This window comes from Aptenodytes patagonicus, chromosome 4 (assembly GCF_965638725.1).
Source record: "Aptenodytes patagonicus chromosome 4, bAptPat1.pri.cur, whole genome shotgun sequence".
NCBI lineage: Eukaryota > Metazoa > Chordata > Aves > Sphenisciformes > Spheniscidae > Aptenodytes > Aptenodytes patagonicus.
In genome coordinates, this window is record NC_134952.1 from 84161829 (window position 1) to 84187211 (window position 25383).

The window sequence follows — 25383 nt, forward strand, 5'->3', positions numbered from 1 at the left end:
TATTTCGTGCTGAAGGGAAATCCCTGGTGGTAAATAGGTTTTGAAGATCCCTGTGAAAATGGACTCGTGCGAAATAGGGGAAGGACCACAGATGATGGTCAGGAAAGTAAGTGAGAAGGTCACGGTTAACGCTGTGTTTTTTTTCCTTCTTCCAGCAGTGTTTCTGGAGAAGGTGCTGACACTGCCAAGCGACATGCTTCAGCCGTGCGATGGCACTCGTCCTCGCCAGGCTCCTGCTTAGCAAGCGCCCGCTGCCCTGCTCGGAAAGGACTGGTGGTGGGGTCTGCCTCAGCAGCACCTAATGCAGGTTAGGATTTTCAAGCTCAGGCAACACCTATGCCTCACCTGAATCTCCCCGCACAGCCATGGAGATACCTGCCCCTATGTCCCTTCCATCCGCTTGCTTGGAGCACGGGAATTCCACAGATAGTCAGTCCCGTGTGCACTTGCACGTAAATGATTCATATTTAAAAAGCACACAGGCAGTGTGTAGAAAGCTCTAAGGAGAGGTATGAGCTGCTCTGTTGTGTTTTTACACCTGGAAAACATAATCCTTGGTGGGTGATAAGCCTCCAGACTAAGCCTGGCTTGCCTTTGGAAGCTTGGGCAGAAAAAGTACAGTGGCAGAGAGGTGGACAATGCTTTCTGCATCACGACCTGAAATTTCTATTTATACAGGGTAAGGAAAATATTGAATAACTCACATGGAAATATATCTGCTGCTGCCTTAAAGTTTGTCAAGGCTTTCCTAGTTGTCTTCCATAATATTCTACCCGCAACGGTCTGGACGTTGTTTTACTCTTGCTGATACTAGCAAATAGAAATTCAAACATCCAGCTTTGAGATTTGTAAAATGGATTAAAGCATCTGTTGCATTAGTTGCAACATGTTGCATGACTTGGGGCAGCACTGGAAAAAGCGGTCTCCAGAAATCAGTTGCCTTTACAGCTTTGCTTTTGCAATTTTCAGGCGAGATTTAAAAAGAAAGAAGCAACATGTTTCAGCTTAACCTAAGTGCACTGAATGTAGGATATTCTTTAAAAACTGGCAGATTTATGGTCTTTCTCCCTGCCTGTTGACAACACTGCAGTCCGCATTAATTGCCCTGCCTTAATGAGACATCTTTGTTACTGTCTTCAGAAAGACAGTCTCCCGTTGGTATGGCCTATTTGGTAGTTTTAATAGTAAGGAATATATTTGGACCTTGTATTGTCACCTCTTGTCAAAGGATCTGAAAACACTGCTGTCCACGAGAGCTTATGCTCAGGAAAGCGAGGGGGAGGCAGGAGATGGTGTAATGGCTTCTCTTCACGGTTAAGTTAAAGCACATGGGAGTCTGCCTTCCTCGTTGCTGTACGAAGGTGGTTTCTTATGATTAAAATCTGTGTTTCCCTATGCGGGCTCTGGTCCCGCGAAGGCGACTCCACACGCACAGGGCTGCTGCCTCCTTCCTTCAGGCTTGGTGTAGAAAATAGACCATGAAATACACGGGATGGGATAGTGTCTTAAGTGCTTCTCCACAGCCAGCGGTCCGGGTGGTGTTAGTAGCAGGGCTGGGAAGCTTATGCTAGGCTAGGTGGGCTTGTCTTTAGTTTGTTTTTTCTTAAAGTGTGAGAAAGACGAAGCAGCAGCAACTAAAAAGAAAGTGTTAAGGGTATGAGCCTGGGAAAAAAACCACAACCCTCTCAGAAGAGGGGTGGAAACAAGGTCCTCTCCATACCACCCGGAGCCCCTGCACCTATCAGGGGGCTGTGGTGGTTTAACCTCTGGTTTTTTTCAGCCTTCTGTGACAGGCAACCTCAGCGGGAAGCCGTGGCCTGCTGCCCCAGCCCGGGCCGAGGCAGCCTTGCCCGGGCCGAGGGGAGAGCTACTCCCCCGGAGCAGGGCCGGGCCGGGCGAGCGCCGCTGCCGCCAGCCACCGCTGCGCTCACAGCCCCGCTGCTGTAACGGCACCGCCGGGCTCCGCGTTCCGCGGCGAAGGGCGCGGGGCGGCGGCAGGTAAGGGGCTGCGGCGGGGGGTTACGAAAGGAAAAGGGGCGCCGCGGAGGAAAGAGACACCGGTGTCACCCCACCCCCCCCGCCTCGCAGCAGGGGCGGAGGGCGGGCGGAGGCCGGCCGCGGCCCTGCTTCCCGACCGGGGCGGGGCCCGGGGCGGCGATGGCGGAGCGGGAGCCGCTTCTGCCGCCGCTGGCGGAAAGTTCCCGGGACGGGGCCGGCGCGGAGCTGCCCCCCGCTATGGAGCGGCGGGCTGAGGCCGGGGAGGAGGCGGCGGCGGCGGCGGCAGAAGAGGAGGAGGACGAGGCACCCCCTGCCTCGCCGCCTTTCTTCCTTCTCTACCCCGGCCATGGAGCCGCCGCCGCGCCGCCCGGCGTGTGGAGACCCCCGGCGCCCCGCGGCGGGGCCGCCCTGCCCGTTCTGGTGCTGAGCTATCCGGGGCCGGACGGAGCCGGTGGCGCCGGCAGCCGTGAGTAGCTGCGGGGCTCCTCCCCGGGCGGCGGCGCCCCGCGGCCGGGAGCCTCCCTCGAGGCGGGGTGGCGCGGCGGGGGGAGCCGCCCCGGTGGGGCCGGGGAGGGGGGCGGCGGCTCGGGGCCTGCCTTCGCGCCCCTCCGCTGCCCGGGGCGGGGTGTGCCGGGGCCGCGGCGGCGCCGGCAGGTGTCATGGCAGGGCCGAGGGCCGCCGTTACGAAGGGGCGGGGTGGGGGGAGCTCTGCGCGTCCCTGCTGGGCTCCGGGCTCCCGCCTGAGGGTGCGTCGAGCGGTGCCCCTAAGGCTCTGAACGCAGCCTGCGGGTGAGTGGCTGTCGGCAGGGGTGAGTTAGCAGCGTCCGCCACGGTACGCCCGGGCTGCTGGAAATGGGGTGTCCTGCCCAAAATTCCCCCTGACCCGGCAGGGTTTCAGCGGAAGGGTGCCTGTAGGGGTGTCGTGGTGGCCTGGCTGCTCCCCTGGCAGCAGGGGAATGACAGCGTGTGTGTGAACTGGCCAGAGAAGGGACAGCGAGCGCTCTGGAAGAGGGCAGTTTGTATGTGCATTTGTGAGTAAAGCTGATCCACAAGCTCAGCAAAACCAGCACTACAGGGATCTCTCTCCTTTCTGCACCCTTTCCTCTGGGAAGAGTTGTGCCGCCCTTTGAAATGTGACAAGCTGTCCTTGGCGTGGGATGTAGTTAGGGGGTGGGAAACACCCACTCGGGCTTCCTTTTAGTGCTGGTGTAGAGAGCAAACTTAAGGCCAGAGCATTGCATCCTGGCTACTGGGCAAGGTTGAAGTGCATTGCTACGTGTGCTCTCATGTGGGGCGTGTTGGGTGGGGAATAGTTTTCTGCTTCACAACATTCTTTGTCTTGTGGTGTATTTGGGTAAGCTGGAGTACTGCGAAGTAGTTGTTGTGTGTGCTTTAAAAACAAAAACTACGTGTATGGGTGCCTATAGAAGAGATCTTCCCTTTTCCATCCATCCATCTTGAAAATAGCCAGTAGCTTCATCTTCTGGGCTTGGGCCAGGGTGTGGGTGACCGAGCTTTTTGCCTTTGCTTTGTCTCCTGCCTTCATCCCTGGTGAGCATTTGCTCACGCATTAGCTGACTATTTTGGGGTGGGTATCTTTTTTTTCTCCCCCCCGAAGCTAATGTACTTTATTTAAGCCATTACTCAGCAGAGCTGTAACCAGTGAGGTAAGAAGTCAATTTCTGTAATGCCAAGAGCAGATGAAATGACCTAACTTTGTTTTGAGCTATATGAAGGGCTGTCTCTGCAAACTTTTGTCCACAGTCCAAAACTCCCTCCCTGATGAGTTGTCATTTAAACTGATAGCTTCCTGTCAAAACCTTCATTTTTACTTTTTTTTCCCCTAATCAGGAAATCTTTACCCACTGTAGTCCTGTGATGTGCATGCGAAGGACTGAGCTATTTCTGACAGATAAGAAGCCTTTAAGAAAAACATTTAATTTTAGCCATCATGCTTTTACTGTTCAAACTTGTCGTAAGAAGGCGTTTGTGTAGATGTGGCGAAACTGAGGCAATGAGATGAGTACGTTTGTTCACAAGGAGTTAGTGTAAAAACTCGTTGGTTGAGCAATGCTTTATCTCTCATATTAGCCTTACTCTGCAGTGGCTATTCATGTAAGCTTCGTGAAAAAGCCTGATAAAATGTATATTGAAGTTCCCTTGTTCTTTTCAGTCTCGGAGGTAATAGCTGCCGGTGCAATATCGTATGTCAAAGCCTGCTCAGTAACTGAGTGACTGATGCAGTGATAGCAGTGTCTGAAGGGAACAGGAATCATAATCTATTTGCATTGTGTCTTGGACTCTCTTTCTTCTGGGACAAACTCTGTCAGTAAATCAATTTTTTCATCATCCCTGCCTTACTTGGTTTTGTGAGGGGTTTTTTTTTTTCCAGTTCTCATATCTTGAAAAGCGGCTTTCATTTGTTCATCATCGAGCAGCAGGAGCAGTGGATTCTGCTGCAAAGTTTTGCTTGTTCACTGGCTGCTTTGGATTGCCGTTAAAGCAGGGGGTAGAACTTCACTCTAGTGCAGAAAGGATGTTGTGTGTTTAAGTGCTGAACCTAATCCTGGCTACCTGTAGAGTATGTGGCCTTGCAGGTGTCATCACTTCTTGCATCTCCTCTAAATAGCAGTTACTCTGTGCAGCATTGAGGTGCGGTCGTGTTACTCATAGTCCAGGTTATAAAGATTGTCATGTCTGTGTTGGTATCACTGGGGAGACCCGTGGGTGGCCTGTGGGGCCCTGTTCCACAGGCTCTTCTCAAGTATCCTGAATTTGGGTTGCCATAACATATGACAGCTCAGCATCGACTATTCTTGATCTGCTTCTCCTTGTTCTGCAGTAGTACCCGAAGTGATTGTTCATGTCTGCTTCCCTTGATTCTTCAGTGCTGGAGTTATTTTTAGACTTAAGATAAACTGAGGAGTATGAAGAAGGCTATTTTTGCATCTTGTGCATGTATTAAAAAAAAAAAAAGTGAGATACTCTGAATACTAATCCTTCTCTGTGTAGCTGTAAACTGAAAGTAGTGATTTAAGTGAAGGGTGTTTCCTGGTGGATCATGAGTTTCTCCTTTCAGTGCCTGAAGCCTGTCCTTTCCATGAGTAGTAATGAAAATAATTACTCTGTATTGACATTTATGTGTTACAGTGGAGGTAGTGACCAATATACTGAAAATTCAATATTTCAGAATATTTTGGAGGTTTATTTGAAGTTGTCTTCCCCCCCCCCGCCCCCCCGTTGCAATGCAATCATTAAACCATTCTCTTGAGAGAGGCCTTGCCACGGGATTGAAGGGCACTGCACAGCTGTTTAATTTTATATTTGAAAATCTGGAAAAGTATGTTTGCTGCTTGTGAACTAATTACAGCCTTCGTAGCTCAAGTGTTAGGGTCTTCCTGGAGAGCTGTGACTTGATGGGATTCTGCATGTAGCTGTTGCTTCCAGCTGTAGAAGTCAACCCAAGGGTTGTTCGCACCCAGGTGGAAGCATGACGCTTGTGTTACCAGGGCAGTGGTGCAAGCCCCATAGTGCTGGGGACCTGAAGCCCAGTGATGAACATAAATGAAGAATATGTGGTAACAAAGAATGAAATCATAAGAATGTGCCTCTATTACAACTTTATTTACTCTACAGATTTTCTCTCGGATGTATTTTTTTCCCCTCCAAGTAATCTTTCTCCATCTTATCCAAGTTTTCTTCTTTAGGAGGTAAGAGAGATGATTCCAAACATCAGGTGAAGGCGAGAGCTGCTAAGGGAAGGAGAGTGCAAAAGCTTTTCATGCCAGCAGCACCTGCTTTTTTGATAGAGGTGGTTCCAGACAGACAGCAGGAACAAGAAGATATACTTAACCATGCTGAGCTGCAGTAAAAGCTTAGAATACTTTTTAAATACAGTAAAAGCAACTTGATTATGCCGTCTTAAAAAAAAAAACACACAAACAAAAAAACCCAAAACAATTCCTTGCTCCCACTGAAAGCCTACCAGAGACCATGGTACTTCCAGTAGACTTTTCCTTCCCCTTTTTTAATTGTACCTTCGATTATGGGAGTTACTCGAATCCTTAAATAATATCTCTGTATTTCATAGTAGGTAGACAAAAAACAGTTTGTCACTCATTCCAGGAATTATGAAATTGCGGCACTGGTTTTTCAGATAGTTAAGCTTTCTTTTGCCCACTCATGTTTTTAGCATGCAGGGTTCAAAGTGCCACTGTTATTTGAGGTAATGTACATATCTGTGCTGGCAGAAGAGTCAGAAGCAAACTTTGCAATGTAGCTGCTTTGTTACTAATTTTGTCTTTCTAGATTACATTCCACATAAGAGATAGCCTGGAGGGAGGCTATTGGAAGAGTGAGACCGTGTGCTTTGTGGAACAGCAGCTCCATTGGCTCTAGAACCGGCCATAGCCCTGATGCTGTTTTTCTAGTCATCACAACTGGTGCAGCTATTGAGAGGACGAATGGGTAGTTGGACGGCATGTTGATGCAGAGTTGAAGCCGAAGTGAAAGAAAGAGAGGGCGTGAGAGCAAAAGTCACGTTCGTAGGTTTGCTGGTAAGAGGTTTTCGTGTGTCGGGCAAGAGCATGGGCAGAAAATAGGAATATCAGAATTGTTTCATTTAGAAACGTGGAGCTGCTTTACTGGACCAGACTGTCAGGCTGCCCGATCTGATACAGCAGCCACAAACTGGGTTACAGGCTTTAGAAAAGCTTGCAAGAACCTGCTCGTGATTCATGCTTGTCTCAGACTGCGATATAAAGGCTTGTGTTTCTTCATAATTCTTAGCCTGTTTGCATGGAGTTACCTCTGGCATTGTAGTCTCTCTCAGACGCTCCGAGCAGCGATTTTAGAGCTCGGCGGTGCATCTGAGCCGTTACCATCAGACAGTTTCCTTCGGCAGTGGTTCCCATTTGTATAGTATTGGTGGCTTTTTTATGGTTCCGTGGTCTCCTGCGAATTTAAATAACCAGAAGCAGGGCAGTCATCTGCAGCAATAATCTCATCTGCCGACTTTGCCATTTTGCTGTGTGGCTGCTTTGCAATCTCCACACAGTGAGCGGGGAAAGTTTTCTCCTAATGATTGAAAGTCGGCTTGCTCGCAGGCCGGGCTTGCTGACACTGGAAGTAAAACTCCGCCCAAAGGTGCCCCCCGGAGTGGAAAAGACTGTTTGGGAATTTGTTTAGTTTTTATTGCTTGGACTATTCTAATTTATTCAGCTTTTGAAACTAAAAATACTTTCCAGCCCAGCTGAGCTTTCAAGTACTAGTGGCTGATGGAGTGCTTTGCTTTCAGATGGTTAGTCTTAGATTTCCGACACGGTCAATTTCTAATTCTTTTATATTGAAAACGTATTTGCAGAAAACTGCCTTGTTTTGTACTGTAGCCGAAGCCTTTATCTACTTTTCCCGAAGTGTGGCTAATATGAGGGTTTTGTAAGACCAGTCAAGGCTGTCTCACTTGTTTGAGATTGAGAAAGTGGTTCTTCGTTAATAACCTCCTCTTCACTTAGACCTACACTTTGGTTTTCTTTTGTCCGTTGACTACCCGTTGAACCCTGATGGAGCTTTATCGCTTGGCCTTGAGTTGCATGGTAGCTTTGTCAAAGGCTTTATGAAAATACAAATATTTGGTACCTTTCTCTTGTTTCTTTATAAGATGCTGTGTTGCTTTATAACTTTGAGGCATAGGATGGGGACAGGGGAAGGTCTGTCTTGCGTTTTCCAGGTGGTGATAAAAGGCTCGCCGGTCAGGAAGTCATAGGATAATTCCTGTTTGGGGTTTTTTGGTTTTGTTTTAGTGTTTTGTTTTCCTTTTCCAAGTAGAGTTTTTATTTTTCCCATAGTACTGTAGCTGACATACGGACGTTACCCGCTTTTGTTATGGTTTTGCTGCTTGCCTTAGCTTACCCTGAAAGCTGTATTGGGAAGGCAAGTTCTCTTTTTTTATACTGTAGGTGTAAATTCAGCCATGTGCTGGAACCTGGAGATAACCATCTCCTCTGGGCAGTTGAAGAGTTCTTCAGTCTTCAAATATCCATATCAAAACTCTGCGAGAAAAAAACAAATCGGCTTGAAAAATAAGTTCTGAACTTGTCATTGTTGTTTTTAAAAAAAAAATCAAATGCAGCTCATCAGAGTTTGTAAGCATATGCATACTCCGTATCATTTTGGTTTCTTAGAGGAGTGAAAGGTACAGTTTTATAGAGGTGAAGTAGCTCGGATTCTTTTATGGTGGCAATTGTTCAGAATCTATTAGGTGGTATATTGTGTCTAAAGCTTTGTTTTGGGCAAAACATACTAATAAACTGAAATTAATCAAAGCTGAAAAATATTTTGCAAGTACTTTAAATATCTCTGTGGCGTATTTGCAGCAGGAACATTGCATAAAGGAGTCTGAAAATACGACTGAGCTGGAAGGGCCAGACTGGCTTCTTCTATTTCTTCATGTTAAGAAGCCACAAATGGCATAATGCTGCTTGTATTTCTAATTGTTTCAAAACAAAAAAATTTAACTGTCGGATAATTAGATATGTTGGATAATAGCTTGCGCAATAGCTTACGGTACTTTGTTGATTCTAAAGGGTTTATTTTGATTGTTTGCTGTTTGTTTAGACCCTTTCAAAAGGTTAGCAAGAGTGAACAGCTGTTCTCCTGTAGCTGTTTGTATATGGCGACTTTCACTGGTTTTAAGAGCGGTGCACTGTAAATGCTAAAGCTAGATGTTGTCGTTGGTGAAAGGATGTATAAATATCGTATGAGTTAAAATGCTGTCAGCACGGTTTATAAACCCCATTCTTTCTTGGGGAGAAGGAACAATAGTATCTGTTGTCGTTTGTGAAATAATTCTCCTTTGCATCACCGTAATAATACGCTGCATGGCTCTTTGTTTGTTTTAGTCTAATGGGGGGTGTTGCTGAGTCAAAATGTTATGCACCGAGCAGGAAGTTTTCACTGAAAGCAACTGCTTCCTCCTGCCTGTTAGAAATAACAGCTCTGAACCCTTTTTCCCAGTTTTATGAGGTTTTTACATAACGGGTGCTTTTTTCCAAAAAACTGTATGCATTGGCATGCTGAATTTTGTATCAAGTGATCAGTTTTTGTATTTCACATCCCTAAGAAATAGACACTCATTCTTTTGAGAATAATTAAGGTCCCATGCGTTAATCATTCATATGTTCCTATCAACACCCTTTTTTAGTGAACAGTCAGCCTTCTCTGAATTTACGTGGGGTGACACCAGGCATCCATTTCAGATGGATGCTACGCATCTGATCTCCACAAATGTACTGGAGCCACACAGGGATAAAGTAAGATAAGCTAATTTATTGTTGCCTGGTATTGTAGTTGAGGTAGGTGGTGATACCGTGTCCCGTGCCCTGGTTAAACAGTGACCTCGGGAATAGGAAGGGCATCTCTTGACCTGGGACCTCTTGTCCCCTAGAGGTGGGGCTGCGTGGGCTGGGGACACGGAGGAGATTCAGCCGGCCGGGAAGGGACAGGGCAATGCAGTGCTGTCATCTTACTCTTGAGAGATTGAAAGCCTGTTTTGCTGCCTGCTGAGAGGTAATGCTTCTTCATCAGCCTCACCTGAGCAGTACCGATTTTCAGATGAGGTTTTTAAAGTGTAAGATTCAGTCGAGTAGCTATATGTGTTTGTGGTGTTGCCCCTCATTGTTCTTCCATGTGCACGTGCCCTCCAAAAAGAGCTTAATCCTCGATCACTGAAGTGCTTAGAGCCAGATCTTTTCCTCATTGTTTCCCCGAGAGGATAAATCCATCCTAACAAATTTTTTTGTATGTGGGAAATGTTAGCTCAAAGGTACCCTTTGAGAAGGTTGCACAGCAAATAAAACGTAAACTGCAACTTGCACACCTACTGTGAAAACAAAGGTACTTATTTAATTCATGTAGTGGCATCCAGGCACGTGAAAGGAATACAAATGTGTCTTTGTATTCCTCGTGCTGCAAGTCTGCGCTCCTTTGTAGTATGGGGGTGACCGATGAGAAATCTGCGTGGTGCGTTATGCTTGCTCGCAAATTGACTAGCACAGCCTGATGAGAAGGTGCTGTGGATGATGAGAGCCTAATTGCCGTCCCTGCATCAGCAGCATCTAGGAAGCATCCTGGGAATTGCTTGCCCTACGCTCAGAGCAGCTGATCACATGAGCCTGAATTTTCAGTTCAGTTCATTAGTCAGCCATTTTGGTCAACACCCTGCTTACTGCGCACAACCAATCCTATCAGCACTCGCTACCCTGGCTTATCTGGGAAGAAAGGGATCAGCAGTTTGATTTCAGCAAACCTGGATATCTGTCTCTACAGTCTTCCTTTGTTTTTGCCTGGGTAATCATCAGAGGAAGCCATTCTTTTTCCTTCTTCTGCTTTTTTCTTTTTTTTACTTTTTTTTTTTCTCCTTTCCTTACCTCCTGTCTTTGATGCAGAAGCCAGGTTTTCTGTGGTGGCTTAGGATCAATAGCCTCTAGCGTAGCTGAAGACGACGACCGTTGGTGGAAAGGAGGGAGGAAGAGACGAGCGTGAAGGAGCAGTGTTTTTACCTTGCTTTATATATGAAAAGGCCAGAGCAGTCTGTGCGATCCTGAGCATATCTGTCCTTTAATAGCAAGGTATTTCTTATTTTCTTCTTCAGAAAGCTTTTCTTTTTAGTTCTTATTTTTTTTCCCCCCGTTGTTGTTGTACCAGCTGAGTCATCATGTCTGCTCTGACGCCTCAAAGCGACATGCCAACCCCCACCACAGACAAGATCACTCAGGCTGCCATGGAGACCATCTATCTTTGCAAATTCCGAGTGTCGATGGATGGAGAATGGCTCTGCTTGCGTGAGCTGGACGACATCTCGCTGACACCCGACCCAGAGCCTACCCACGAAGGTACAGTCCGGTTCCCTGCCTCGGGATCCCTGCAGCCGTCGCATTGTTACAAGCACTGCACGAGTTGGGAGGGGGTGTCTCCGGGATAAGGTGCTCTTGTCCTGCCTGGAGAACCTGGACACCGTTTGACATATTAGAAAGCCAAATTGGTGCTTCAGATGGTCCTTAGAATTTGTTGCATCTCTTCTAACCCACCCCTTTAAGAGAGAGAGATTTGTGCTTAATTGTTGTTATTTTTTTAAGATATTAAGATATTATTTTAAGGTGTATCTGGAAAGATCAGGTGTGTGTGTCTCGGGAAGGAAGATAACTACGATGTGTGCTCAGTGATACATTTAATCATGATGTTATTCTTAAAACAGGGCTTATAGCTCTATTAGTCAGCTGTCAGCTTTTACAAATGGAGCATGCTGGCAAAATACAGACGCGTGTCTGCGTACGGTCAGTGGGTAGTTTTCGGAAAGCCCCAAATGATTACGCCGTTATGCCTATTGTCAGATGATAATGCCATCGCAAGTCCTCCAGCCTGCTTCTGTTGAGCGTGCTGTTGTTTATAATGGCTTGGAAGCCTGAAAAGCGGGGGTGTAACACATCTTGCTTTCTTCTTGAAAAAGGATTTGTGATCTGTCTTGATGGTGAAAACAGTTTAATACCACGTCACGTAAAATGAGGATTGAAAGCATTGTGGGTACTAAAAACACAAGAGGACATCCGCGCACTGCTCTACCAATAAAAAAAGTGGGGAAGAAGGAGATATGATGAATTTCTGCAGGTATTTTGCACAGTAGCCAGTGCTCCCGTGGTCACCAACGTTGCCAGGTTCTCGGTGCCCCTTGCTGGATGGCGGGCATCTTTCAGTTTTACAGCAAGGGGGCTCCATCTTTTCTCGCCTGACCCTTTTCCAGTAACTACTGAAGTGCAGTTCCACCAAGTAGTCTGGCTTGACCCGTTTGATGCTGGCTTGTCAAGTCAGTAATGTCTTATTATATTGTTGTCTTGCTGGATGAGGCAACTTAAATTGTGGTGAGGATTTGAGCTTTAAAATTAATTCCCAGGTGATAATTTAATTTCCATTTGACAGCTGCTTTCAGTGGTAGCAGCCCTTGGGTTTGGATTTGCTTGCCAAATACTTAGTCACGCAGTGGGATACTAGACAGAGGTTTCCAAAGCAGAGACTAACGCTCCCGCTGAAGCATGTCCCAGGGTTTCAGAGAGGTGCTGTAGGCTCAGGAAAGCAGAACCGGAATAGTGATGCAGGGTGAGCCAGGGGTGCAGTAATTCAGCTGTCTTCCAATTCCCATGTTCTTGTATGTGGCACAGGCTTATTCAGACCTTGCTCGGTCTTACTCTGATGTTTTACAGATTTCAGTGTGTTGGGTTTTTTAACAGTACGTTCTAGTGTAGGTGGATTGATTTTGGAGTATATTCTCTCTCTCTCTCTCTCTCTCTCTCTCTCATAAATAGTAACTATTCTTTTGACTTGTCATGTTGTAGTTAGTAAATGACCTGCCAAGCAATCTAGGGCTCTTCTCATAGTACGGCCTGGAAAAACTTTCAGTCACACTGTGAGTCAGTTCTTAGATCCTTATTTTTGTATGTGTCTCTTTCCTCTCTGTTAGCCTTCTTGCTCTGAGCAAACTCACAGGGAAGGTGGGCTTGGATGAATCCAGTGTCTGTAACGGAGCTTTTCTGGGTTGTGTTTCTGGAATATGCTGAATATGTGTCCTTACAGTCTACAGATTGCACTCTTGCCTGCCTACGTAAGCAATTCAAACACTAATACTAGACGAACCCTTCCCCAAAACTAGGAAGATAATTGTTTTTAAAGCTGTAATTACAGCCACTCTCTTGCAAGTACCAGAAGGGGTTAGAAAATAGTATTTGCTCATTTCATTGCCGTATTATTTAATTCATATGTCAAAAATGAATTAAAAAAAGAGAACCGTATCATAACGACCTTTACAGAGATGTTTATACATTCATAAATTAAGGTTGCTTGTTGGGAGGCAGAAAGACTGGTTGTTTTGGGGCGGGTTTTTTTGGACCCAAGCCATATTTTTAACAGAGATTAAGGTCAGGAAAAAATGTTCACAATAGAAAAGCTGACACAGCTTTATCCCTGCTGATCGAACTGGTGCTACTGCATCAGCACTGCTGCTGTGTCCTCAGTGTGTGCGTGGGTTGAGGGGACAGGATGATGGGGCTTGCAGACACCAAGTGCTTGTCAGAGAGGAAAAGCAGGAGACCTAGGAGCTCAGGCAGGCGTGTCTTGTAGTAGCTCCATAAAACTGATGTAGAAAGGTAGGGATTATGAAGAAGGGGGGGGGGGGAAAAAAGGCTCAAGAGTTCTGCCAAAGGCATAACAAAAGGTTCCATTTTTTTTCCTAACAAATCAAGACACGTAAAAAATAATATATTGCAGTAGCAAATCCAACAGCTTGTTGAAATAAGGATTTGAAGCCTTCAGTTGCTGTCCCTCAGCTCTTGCTGCTTCCCAAGAGTTTTTGGCCTCTGGCCTCTCTTCACGCTGTGATCTGCTATGCCCCCAGCCCACAGGCAGCCATCCTGCCTTCCTCCTCCTCACCGTGCACCCGTCGTGCTGAGGATGAACAGAAACTGTGCTCCTAGCCTTGCATCGTGGGTGTCTGCACCCGTCCTTGCATCCCAGAACTGCTAGCCAGCCCACGGTGTCATAGCGAGAAGAGGAAGAGAGCAGTTCTGGGCAGCGAGGAAGTAAGGAGAGAAGACAAAGGGTCAAGAACAGAACAGCACGCAGGATGGGGAAGGTTTAAAATGCGATGGGAAGATAAGATTTTAGTCTCGAGAGTTTTGACTGTCATACACTTCTGCTGGGCTGCTCTCCTGTAACGCCGTGTGATGGCTCGGTTGCTAAATTATATGGGAGACTAGGGGTCCCTAGCTTCTCTTCTTCTGGGTTCCCAGCTTTTTCAGCTGAGTTGTCTTACAGGCCGTACACCTTCGAGCTTTTCTTCATACGATTGGCTATGGTGTGAGTTTCCACTTTGCTGTTTTTAAAGAGGCTTTTTTCTTTCTTGTAGCTATGCCAAGGGTAGGGTAAAAAAAGTAAAATACCTGAGAAAACGGAATTGCGCTAAACAAGAAGCAGCAGTACTTTTTTTTTTCCTTTCCGATGGAAGTAGTTTGTTAATATTGTTAGTTTTATTGTTTCTCTTTTTTATTGATTTTTTTTTAAAGCAGATAACTTAGAAACGACAGTTTAAACATACAGGAGGAGGCTAAAGTAAATGATTCTTACCTTCTCTGGTTTAATATCCCTCACCAGAACACCGTGTTTTAATTCCAGCGAGAGAGGGGCATCAGAAGAAGAGTTTTAATGGTGCCAGACCTTAGAATTGGGATGCGAGAGGGAGCTAGAGGCAGATTGCTGTGCTTTCTGATTGCGCTCCAAGGGCTCCCCAAGCAGAGAGGCAGGAACTGCAGCTGGTGCTTATTGTTTCTGAGGCCAGACCTGCTGTCAGCCCTTTCCTCAGGAGTCTGTTTGCCGTAGCCTTCTCCGGAATAATCCCACCTGAGGCCAATTTTGTGACAGGAGCTGGAGGGACAGGGAGGGAGCTCGTAATGTAAGGGCATAGCGGTAATTGCAGTCTTAACTCATTGACGTTTAAAAACGAGGCATCCTCCTGTGGTGGTGATGTCTTCCAGTAAAACCAAGCCAAATTCTGCTGCTTCTTAAGCTAAAGGCAGTATACTTTGGGAAGCGGATTCTGATCTGAGATGAAACAGTAAATTTGGAGTAATTCCATTCCTGCCACAGAGTTGGAGTTTCTGAGTGTAACTCTGAGCAAAATTTAAATGTAATTCAATTTAAGAGTAGCGTGTAGCAGAAGCGCAGATGCATTGGTATAGTTACTGAGTTTATTGCAACTATATGTATTCAATATAGCATGTAACACGGTCAATTTTAACAATAAAAGCAATTAATTTTCTTTTTCTACTGTTTGGGACAATTCTGTGCGTATGAAAATAAGCTGATTTTGCTAGATACTGTATATCTGGCTTAGAAAATTAGATTTTTTTTTTAACAAACAGTGGTTCTTAATTAGGTAGTCAGAACTTTACTGTGCTATGCAGGCATCACAAAATGCAATGTGACACTAGTGGCTATTGAGCTCTTGTTTGTTTGCAATATGTATAACGATCATTGAGGCATCTTTAGGGACCGAGGTGTGAAAAATATCGTGATTGTCTTTCTGTTGCACGTTCAAGAGTGCACGTCTATATGGGATAGAATACAGATCTCAACTTTTGGGAGAAGCTATGAAATGCAAAATGGCCTTGCACGGTTTTACTGGATGTTAAATTTCTACTTTGAATAATCAGCCGTCTTTATGAGGAGCTTGACGTCAGAGCAATGGAAATTTTAATCCTCATGGGATCAGCTTGTAATTGAGAACAGAGGGAATACATGTGATAAGTGTATGATCAGAATTTACTTGCAACTGTCAAGAATTCCAGTATCCCTTTTTTTTTTCTTTAAATCCTGTTCGATTTGAACACAAAATGGGGAATTAGAGTGGTATGTTTATAATATGCAAAGAAGAAGTTATATTTTCTGTAGTATAATTTTTGGTAGTTAAGGTCAGATTTTTTTTTTCTTCTTTTTTGATCAGTAGTTTCAGACTCGTGCTTGTGTAAAATGCCCCGAGTAGAACTTGTACAGCTCTTCAGAAAAAGCAAATGCTCTTCTCGACACTCAAATACCTCTTGCCCGTTAATCTATTGCACTGTTTATTGAATCATCCTTCAGAATGTACCTTTCCTCTCCATTTTCTGTTCAAGTATTTTTCCATGTTTCTTCACACACTTCAAAACGGTTTAAGGAAGCAGCGTGACCTTGTTAGTTACGTTTTTGTTTTGCAAGTTGGCAGCCGCCTTGGCCCTTAAGTTTGCATGGGGAGGGGGAGCGAGAATCACCTTCTTTTTGGTGGGGGAGCTCCAGAGCAATTCAGTTGTGAGGGAATGTGTGACACGAGGGCTCACCTGCCGTACTGGGCTGTGCTGCGGGGGGAACTGCCGTCCTGGTAGAAAGCCACGTTGGTCTGCAGAGAACGAAGCACACCTCGGAAGACAACCTGGTAGCTGTTACTTCGGTTTAGGTGTTCTCGAGGGGTGTGGAATGGGAAAAGGAAACTGTTGGGAGAGGTGAAATTGCTCTGTGGATCAGGCCTTGCCCATTACAAAAGAAATCTGCTGTAAACACTGTACTGAGCGTAGCAGGGACCTTTCACGTGTTGGCAGAAACTGCATGAGATTACTCTTTTGTTAGAAAATTACCTCTTAAATACGTATGGTGGCAGAAACCCCTAAACAGGTGAGAAGTTTGAAGGAGCTGGAGACCAGATTTAATAGAACAAATGTGAAGTCAATAATATGCAAGATAAATGAATTACAGTGTGTTAACGGTCATAAATCTTTTGAATAGCAGTTAGGTCATGTAATCCAGACAGCACGTACTGAAAAGTAACATGATGAAGATGGTCATCTCCCCAGGGACGGAGGAGATGTCCTGCTTAGTGTATTTACACCGAATCCCATCACGAGCCAGGAAGAAAGGGAAGTGACTGAGAGAAGATGGACACTTGACCCTGAACCAAAGGGGCGGGAAGATGAAGTTTTCAGAAGCTCCTCAGGACAGTTAGTACGATGTGCCAGCCCTCCAGCTGATTTGAAGCAATTCAGAGAAGGAGAGGGGGCGAGTGCCCTGTAAGGCTAGGGTAAGACCTAGCTACTCTAATTTTGTTTTATTTTTTCAAAACTTTTGTAAATATTTTCAATGCTATAATTAAGAAACTACAGTCAAGAGTTGTTTTCTTTGCTCTTTTAAGCTTGTTGAGTCTAAATGAAGTCAGATCTGGGAAATGTGGGGCAGGTTTATTTCCCTCAGAGATAATGAATCAAAAGTGTTGCAGGGAAACCTCTTGGGTGTCAACCGAGATGGGAAGTGAAAGGAAAAAAAAAAAAGGTTTTGTTTTTTCTTTTCTTTGTGCAAACTATCAAGTGCCAAAATAAAATGACAAATTTCCCATAGCAGTTACTCATGTATTTCCCTCTGGAAAGAGGCTGGTTGTGGAGAAACACTCCATGTAACTCCACACAGTTGCAGCATACAGAAATGCCTGATGGTAATCATGTGGAGACAGGAATAAAACTTAGGGTGGGATTACACCTTTAATGATGTGATGCACATTTGCTATTTGCTTGTCCCGTACCTGGAATGGAGAGTGGACTTGGAATTCCCGAGTCCTCTGTACTTTTTTTTTTTCCCCTTCCTTTTTATCTCCTCCCAGTTTGTTGCAGATCTGTGACTGCTCGCTCTTTTGGTGCAGTGCAAGCCTTAACTTATGTCAAAATGTCCGTGGCGTAGGAAAAAGGGTCACATCAGTCTGTGACCCTGATGCTGCCAAATGAGGAGTAGCATGTCTTAAAACAAGAGCGATGACAATGGCCTGTAAAAAACAGAAAACAGAAACAAAACAAACCTCATAACAGTTTTACACTGCAAATATTGCAGTCAGTTGTCACAATTTATAATGAAAGCACAAGCTGTTGGTGCTGTAATGTGAGGTGAAGCACTTCTGGGCAGTTGAATGCTGGATCAGGATGCAGTAACTGAGAGAACAAAGAAGGTGGGTGCGGGATAACAGCGTGGGGATTGAGTTGATGTGCTTGGTGTGGTCAGAGGAAGTAGATAAAACTATTATCTGCGGGGAGCTGATAGCGCCAAGGTCAGTAGCGTCAGCAAAGTACAGCTGTAGGGGACAGAGGAGAGCGGAGGCTCCCCGAGGCAGCAGCGGTACCAAAGCACTCTGTGTTCTCTTTTTTGTTCTCCTGCTCTGGACGTATAGCCGGGACTTGCAGGCAGGCACACGTTGGTGCAGCACTGCTTGCACGGGAGAATGTGTGTGTGTGTTAAGCGCTTTTAGTATCCATTCTTCACCCTTCCTGTTCTGAAAATAGCTTTCCCAGGCAGAAATGAAATGAGTGGACTTATGTTTTCTTTTTAATGCAAGGCTCTCTCTATATACATATATATTTAGAGATGGGATTTTTATGTAGCGGGTTTTAAAAAATGTTTTTTCTTAAGCTACTTTGTAAGTTCTGAGTAGATCGTTCCTGGCATTCTAGGCTGCAGGCTGTCTGGTCGCTTCCTCGATTTTTGGATTGCAAGATGTTTGAACGTGATGCTGAAACTCTCTTTGCTGGTCCCTTTTCTTTGTCAATGCTTCATGAACCACCTGATTTGCAAATCTAATCTGAAGAAATTCATTACATAACTCCGATGGTATTAACAGCACCTACTTAATTTTCTTTCTTGACCACTTTAATTATTTCTGATTAAATGTATTATTTACCATTCCTAAGGCAACAAATATGAGATAATGCAATTTAAATAAATATAATAATGTGACTATAGGTTTCCGTTTTATGATAAAAGCAGTATTTGTCCATATAATGAAGGAGAAAGTGCTAGCCTTAAAGAAAAATGACGTGAATGCGATTCGTCATGCATATTCAGTATTTCTCAGTAAGCTCTTCCAACTTTGCCTTGTGTTGTGGGATGCTTTGGCCCAAAAAAGAACAGCAAGTGGTTAGAGCAGCAGACTGGGAGTTAAAATCAGACAAATAATCCTATAATTAACCTTCTACAGAGCACGTGTGTCAGCATTTCTTCTATTAGCATTCCTTGCTTGAATACAGACAGTACTTTCTCCTATGTAGGGCATAATGAGGCATAACTGACAGGGAAACTATCGGTTATGGTTATACTGGTGGTGGCTGCAGAATTTCACTTCTAGTTAAACTTGAAAGTGCCTTTGAGTGAACGTGAGAAGTGCTGCTGAAACTCCTGGCGCTCTGACTCAGGCACGGTAATGAGGCATGGAGGAGCGGTCTGGTCTTTCCTTTCTGGAGGAAAAAGAGTTCGTGCAGCGCTTTGAGTATCAGGGCTTGAGTAAAAGAAAGAGGTTGAGTAAAAAAGGAGGATCGGGAGAAAGCCACCCTTGTTACTTGGCATTTTTGTTTACAGTTTGGTTTGGTTTGATTTGGTTCACTTGATCATCATCCCGATTCCCGCGTTTGTTGTTCAGACCTAACTAACTTAACGCTTTTGTAGGTCTTATTTTAAATGTGTCAGTTTTTTTTCCTTCTTTCTTCAGAAATTTTTTCGATCATGGCAAATCACCAGGCAGGAGCAGAGGGGATTTAATGCTAGTGCATTGACTGAACGCAGTCTAGTTGTCTTTCCTGGTATTGGCGTTCAGCTGCTGATGTGTTTAGTATTTATCTCGACTGCTGTTGTGGTCCAGCTTAAAAATTAACCCCTTTCCTTATCAGTAAACAGAACATGGGGACCCTGCTCTCGTCGAGGTTTTGTTTGTTTAGAACTCTTCAACAGAGTTCATGTTTTCTGTAAGTGTCTGTACAAAAACTAATGGATTTGGGTCAAGCCTTTCGTAGCGGGCAAAGCAGCATAACTGACATTTCACCGTTGCTGCGTAGCTTCTGTATTGAGCTCAGTTTTCACTTCCCAAAATTAGTGCTGGGTTTTTTTGGGGTTTTTTGGTTATTTTACTGACTTCTCAGCTTCTCCTTATGCATTTGTTAAGACCTTCTGTACTTAAAAAAAAAAAAAAATCCTGACCTATTTAGTGTGTCTTTGGAGGAACTTGATTCGCATATTGCGCTTAGAAACTATAAAAAGGATGTGTGGATTCATTGCTTTGTTCTGAGCGTCTGTCTTTACACATGAAAAAAATGCTATAGCTATGTAAGAAGTTTGGAGCGTTCCATCCTCCTAGTTGCACTCACAAGGTATTTACTAATAAAAGTAAAGAGGGCATGGACAGAAAATTGACGGCGTAGGAAGCTGTGTGTGTCGGGGAACTTGCAGTTCTACTGCCAGGCTTACTGCAAATCGTGGGAGTCTACTTGTAGGTGGAATCCCGGTATAGGCTAAGATGCTGTGTTTGAGGGGATACCGTTCATTGCACATTATTTCTTAATGAATGCTTTCTGTATCGGCAGATTGAAGGCAATATACAGGGTTTTGTGCAGCTCCGGACTATGGGAGCTTCTCAGCGTTTATTAAAGGGCACATGTTTGGTACCTGTTCAGGTTTATTTAAAATAACACAGGGATACTTCTGCCGTATATTTGGGAACTTTTGCTGGTTTACCCTTATGAGACACCTGTTCAAAAACCCCATAACATGAATCGGATGCTGTTTTTATCCCCGTCCTGCCCACGCTGTGAGAAGCCACAATCTTGACTTCCCCTTCATGTACTCAGCTTTTGCGTGTGGCGTGTTTTCTCAGCGCTGTATAGTAGCGTGGCAACTCGCTGCTCAGCAGTATTGCCTTTGGACTTGAACTCTTTCACAGCCGTGTTGGGGGCTGCCAGGAGGTGTAGGAGCACTGTATGGCAGCGCACAGCTGGATGGGAGTTGGAGAGGTATGGCGGTAGTTTGGAATAGTCATAAAGGTTTCTACTCCCAACCATCTTTTAGGCTAATAACTTCAATCTTTGAAAGAAAAAAAAAAAAAAAGCAGCACTCTTTCTGTTTAATAGCAACATGAAATAATTGTTATGCTGGTACGTTCTCCCAGGGTTTATTTTTAAAAGCTTTTATTTGCATGGGAAAGTGTATCCGCTGGCAATATCCCTTATTCCTGCACGAGTTGTTCCAAATTTCAGTGTAACTGTCGGGTACTGCATATGTCTGTGAGAAATACTAAACCGAAAATGAAGATATGAGCTAAGTTAGGAGGGAAAGTTTTTGTTAGTTTTCTTACTGTATGTCATCATTCACTATTCATTAATCACCACCTCTTTTTAAGCATTCTTATTAGCGGGAACAAAGTCGTGACACAGAGAAGCTGCTGCTTCATATACGTTAGTATCCCTGCTCGTTAAGATGGTTTAGTATTATTTTTTTAAAATTTGTTAGCAAAGGATAAAATGCCTGGTAAACCTTATTTGACATTGGATTTGAAAGACTTTGTGGTTGCTAGTAAGAGTGTCTAAACTTGCAGTGCTCCACTGCAGCTGAAGTCGCTTCGCTTGGTTTCTTGCCCCAGTGCTAAACTGGGTAAATCAGCCCAAACTGAATCCCATGCTGCTGCTGGACTGTCTCTTGCAGTCAAACCAGTTGAGAACGCTGCTGCTGTGCCAGCGAAGCAGAGAAGAGAGTAACTTCAGAAAACTTTATTGTTAAAATAACGGATGGGATTTTCATGATGAATATATTGGCGATAACAAGTACTCCAGTTCCTTTGTGAAGAACTTGCTTGTGTATTTATTCCAGTGGGATATTCAATTCCATAATACTAATCTTCCTGGGAATCTAGTTGGAATGACATAATCATTTTATGAAGACTTAAAACTCTTGGTCATCCTGTTTTCTAAACTTGGTACACATCAGTTACAGACTTTAATATTTTTCCATAATAATCAAAATTATTGAGTTTGTCTTTGACGTACCATGATAAGGAACGTGGAAACTATCAAGTTGCATGTCTTGTGATTTATTTATTTGTGTGTGTGTTAAGGTTTTTTCCCCCACTGTTTGGTGGAAATTCCAGAGAAGCGGGGAAAACTATACCATGTAAAAGAAGAAATGAAATGTATGCGAAGCGCAGTTAGATGCATGAAGAAACAAATGAAAATATGAAGGAAAGTGCTAATTAAATGTGTGCTTTTGCCTCTAAATCCGTACAAATCCCATAGTGCCTTTGTGCCAATATAAATTCTTGGCATTTTTGCGGGCATTTCTCGCTAGAAAGGGGATAGGATTATTGCCTGCAGGGATATAATAGAAGAAAATATTTCTGACTCCACTGGACATTTGTCTGTAAGCTTTACATGAATCACTTGCTAAGGGGAGGGAAAAAAAAAAAAAAGATCCTTTAGCATGAAGCAGGTAGCAGTTGTCCACAGAGAGCCTGGCACAGTCCTGTGAGGTTTCTTGCGCCTTTCTGTGAAACGTAACAGAGCTGTTATGGGAGGTGGGGTACTGGACTGCTTGGACTGTGCTGACCTAAGACAGTTAAGTGATTTCCTATGTCGATTTAAAGAAAAATAAAAAAATCCAAGAGATGAGAAAGCAAAACCTGTTCTTCTGTATATCAAGCTTCACTACCTGTTGTTAACAGCTGGCACAGTAGGTTGGAGGTCTTGACTGTGTTTTGGATGTGGAGCTGAGCAAAGCAAGAGCTTTAGAGGAGTAGAGAGCTTAAATAATTGGCGGCTACATGGTGTATGTAGGGAGGAGTTTGAAGTGGCAAAATCAAAGTGAGAAAGATCACGTGAGGCCTCGCAACTTTCTCTGTCCCCGTTACCAATCTAATTGTAAATCTTTTTTTGGTTATGAGGTGTTCATCACTGTCTACACTTTAGATTAAGGAAAAAACCCAAACCCTCAGTATTAGATAAAAGATCGTTTAGTGATGATGTCTGGCTTCAATCTCAGTGTGCAGGTAGGCATTCTGGGACGGTCAGAATCTGGTTCTGATATTTGCATGTGATGGAAACTGCTATTAAATCATTGCATGTGCAGCTAGGTTCTCATCTGATTCATTTTCAGAAATGCTAGAAATGCAGCTAGAAAATACTAGCCGTATTAGCTTGTTTATGTAGTGTTGTTAGGCAAAGCATTTTCTACAAATACTGAATTTCTCAATCACACTAACAGCTGCATTGTAAGTCCTAAAAAAAAAGGGAGAGGGGTGACAGTGACCCATGAGTCACGGAGTCCAATTTGTAGCACTCCAAGGTAAGAGTGCAGTCGGGTCCAGGAGAGCGTCAGAGACATGTCAGTCCACCACTGCACTGTGAGCTACAAAAAGTCTCCTGAACCTACAGAAAGCTGTAACACGTGTAATAAAAGACCAAAAGCCGTAAGCGTAGCACGTGGGGGAAGCCGGTGGCAGGGGGAGCATCACCAGGGCCTTGTTCTTGCAATAGTGGGGAGTTTCTCAAGTGAAACTCCCTGTTGCTCCTAGCAAGCAGAGGTAGGTGAACCTGATTGTGCTCATTGTCCCTCCCTCCCTCTTAACCCCTGACAAGGAGAGGAGAAACCCCAGTTGATCACTTCAACCTGGGTACGTGGGCAGGACCTAAAGAATGGTGGTTTTCTGCCGTTCTCAGTATTGCAGTAATGCTTAGCCATAGGGGAAGAAGTGAAATTCTGGTTTATGAAGAAAACTGATCGCTAAAAATCAGCTACGTGAATAAAGCAGTTTCAAAGGATGAGAAGACTGTTGGTCAGCGGTAGTGCAGTGTAGGAAGCTTTTGGGGATCAGTTGAGTTGTTAGTCGTACGGGTATATAGACTTCCCCCCCCCCCCCCCCCCCTTTAAATGCAATGACTGTGAACATGCTGTTTGCTAGCCAGCGCTGGCTCCTACGGCAGGAGGAGGCTGGTGATAGCTTTTCCGTGGGAGGGAGGAGGTCCTAGTGGTATGTGTACTTTGCTCAGGACTTTGGCACAGTTGGCCAGTAAAGGGGAATAGAGCCTTTCTTGCGCTTCGGACGTTGAACCGATTGCAAAATAGCGCTGAGGAGAGCGAGCACGTAAGTAGGGAGCTGAAAATCCCACAGGGTTCAGACCCTTTGCAGCTTCGTCTGGCTTTGTTTTCTGGGTTTGAAACCAGGGAATTAGTGGGCATGCTGAAACAAGTTTTCCTTGTCCTGCCCGCTCCTCTCCCTACTTACCTCCTCCCCGTGCCTGTCAGCCATCTGCAGGCTCCTGGCAAGGAGATAGAGGTGTTGTCCTCATCGAGGCCTTCGTGAATCATCATCAGAAGGACGACGTAAAACCTGTGACCCACGTCCAGGCTCAGTTGGATCACCTCTGCAAGACTTTTCCTTTGGAGAGACGGTCGTAACAGAGTTAAAGCTCTGTTTAACCTTATTTAAAATGTCCTCAAGATGTCCTTTTCCCGAAACGTGCTTGCTTTTCATGTGTGGCTGTATTTCCCTCTTGGGGGGGTTCTTGTTGGGGCTGGGTGGGAAGAAGTTGAAGCAAATGCTGACGTTGCTTAAATATAAAAAAATTAGTGCTTTGACCTTACAAACAAAATAATGCTTTTCTTGCTTTTCTTTTTAGGATGTGCTTTACAAAAATGTTGCTTCTCTTAATGCAGAGAGAAACAAAGCTTTTAAAGCTTTACTGAAGCCTACCTTAATTTGACTCTCAAGGAAAAAAACGCTTTGCTGTATTGCTTTGTGCAGACTAATAAACCCTTTTGACTTGCAAATCTCTTCCCACTATGAATTAAGTCTTGTATTATGCAAATCTCCCTTTCAGTTATCCTTTTCTTATACCTTGATTTTGAATCTTTCCTTTAGATCATGGCTTGCATGACATTTTCTTTCTTTTCCTTTCTTTTTGCTGTTTGCAAAGACTCTTGGGAGGATTTGACAGATGTGGTGGAGCAATTGCGTGATGATACTGAAGGTGCGTGCCACACCAACATCTTTCAGCTATTATTTCCACTAATGATTGGCTTCTGACTTATTATTTTGAGCCTGAGTGCAAAATACAGTTTTCCTTTCCAGTGCCAATAGCTGTGGCTTTCTGAACGTGCTTGTCTGGTTGAACCAGGTTCGCAGGCAGAACATGCTGTACTAGTTGCACTCTGTGTGGATGTTTGGTTTCTGCTGTTAGCGAGTTAAAGAAAATGTCTTTGATCACTGGAGTGTATGTATTGCTCTTGCAATTGCTTTAATTTACATTTAAAATGGATATTGTGAGGGCTTTTCTTCTAAATTTTATCAGCCCCTTCGTGGGCTCCATGTGATCAGTTTTGGTTTCTAAATTCTTACTGATCTCTTGTTTGAAAATATGTGCATACAATGTTGCTTACAAAATGCTTTAAAAATTTTTGGGTATTTTTACTTCAAGTGGAGGTTCAAAAAGCGAATCAGCGAGGGGCTAGTTTACTTATATTAAATGCATTCTGAGACAGTTATTTTCCTGAGCCTGATATAAACGCAACTTAAAAGGTTGCAGCAACATACGGAAGCTAAATTTCAAAAAATATTTCAGAAATCACCCCGAAGCTTCAGATTTTCTGAAGTATTTCTATTTATCAACTCGAGACTTTGCAGAAGTGACTCTAAAACTTGTATTGCAAATTTTGATTAAAACCGGTCAAGTTCTTTTTTTATAGTGCTTCTTACTTGATCTTAAAAATGGTATAAGTGTGCGGTGGTTGAATCCCCAATTCAGCATGCACTCAAGTAAATTTGTAATTTGATGACTAAATGCAACTGTTCATGCTTGGGATGAAAGCGTTTGCAGCACAAAAGGCTAATATACCTTTTGGAGGGAAGGGAGCAAGGAGGGAATTTTCCTTTTGTGGCTGAGAAGTTTATAGGAAGAATGTAGATTTCAGTGTAGAAGGATGGTTGGGGTATTTACCTATATAGGCCAAATTCTTTTAAAATGGCAA

At 44.3% G+C, this 25383-nt stretch overlaps 1 protein-coding gene across 11 annotated transcripts in view; it reads left to right on the forward strand.

Annotated features, from left to right (window-relative positions):
• The first annotated feature begins 2169 nt into the window (after positions 1-2169).
• The window catches only part of RUFY3 (RUN and FYVE domain containing 3), a 57753-nt gene continuing 34539 nt past the window's right edge, over positions 2170-25383 (forward strand). Inside the window, exons 1-3 of one of the 11 annotated variants that reach the window (XR_012995272.1) lie at positions 2748-2787; positions 10702-10889; positions 24333-24386. Coding sequence is in view for 4 of the 11 variants with exons in the window: in XM_076337447.1 (XP_076193562.1) it covers positions 10712-10889; positions 24333-24386 (232 nt within the window). In the remaining 7 variants the exon portion in view is untranslated. Of the gene's footprint in view, positions 2465-2725; positions 2788-10078; positions 10890-23480; positions 23501-24332; positions 24387-25383 lie in introns of those variants that run through there. The other 10 variants (XR_012995271.1, XR_012995275.1, XM_076337447.1 and 7 more) reach the window with 10 other exon arrangements.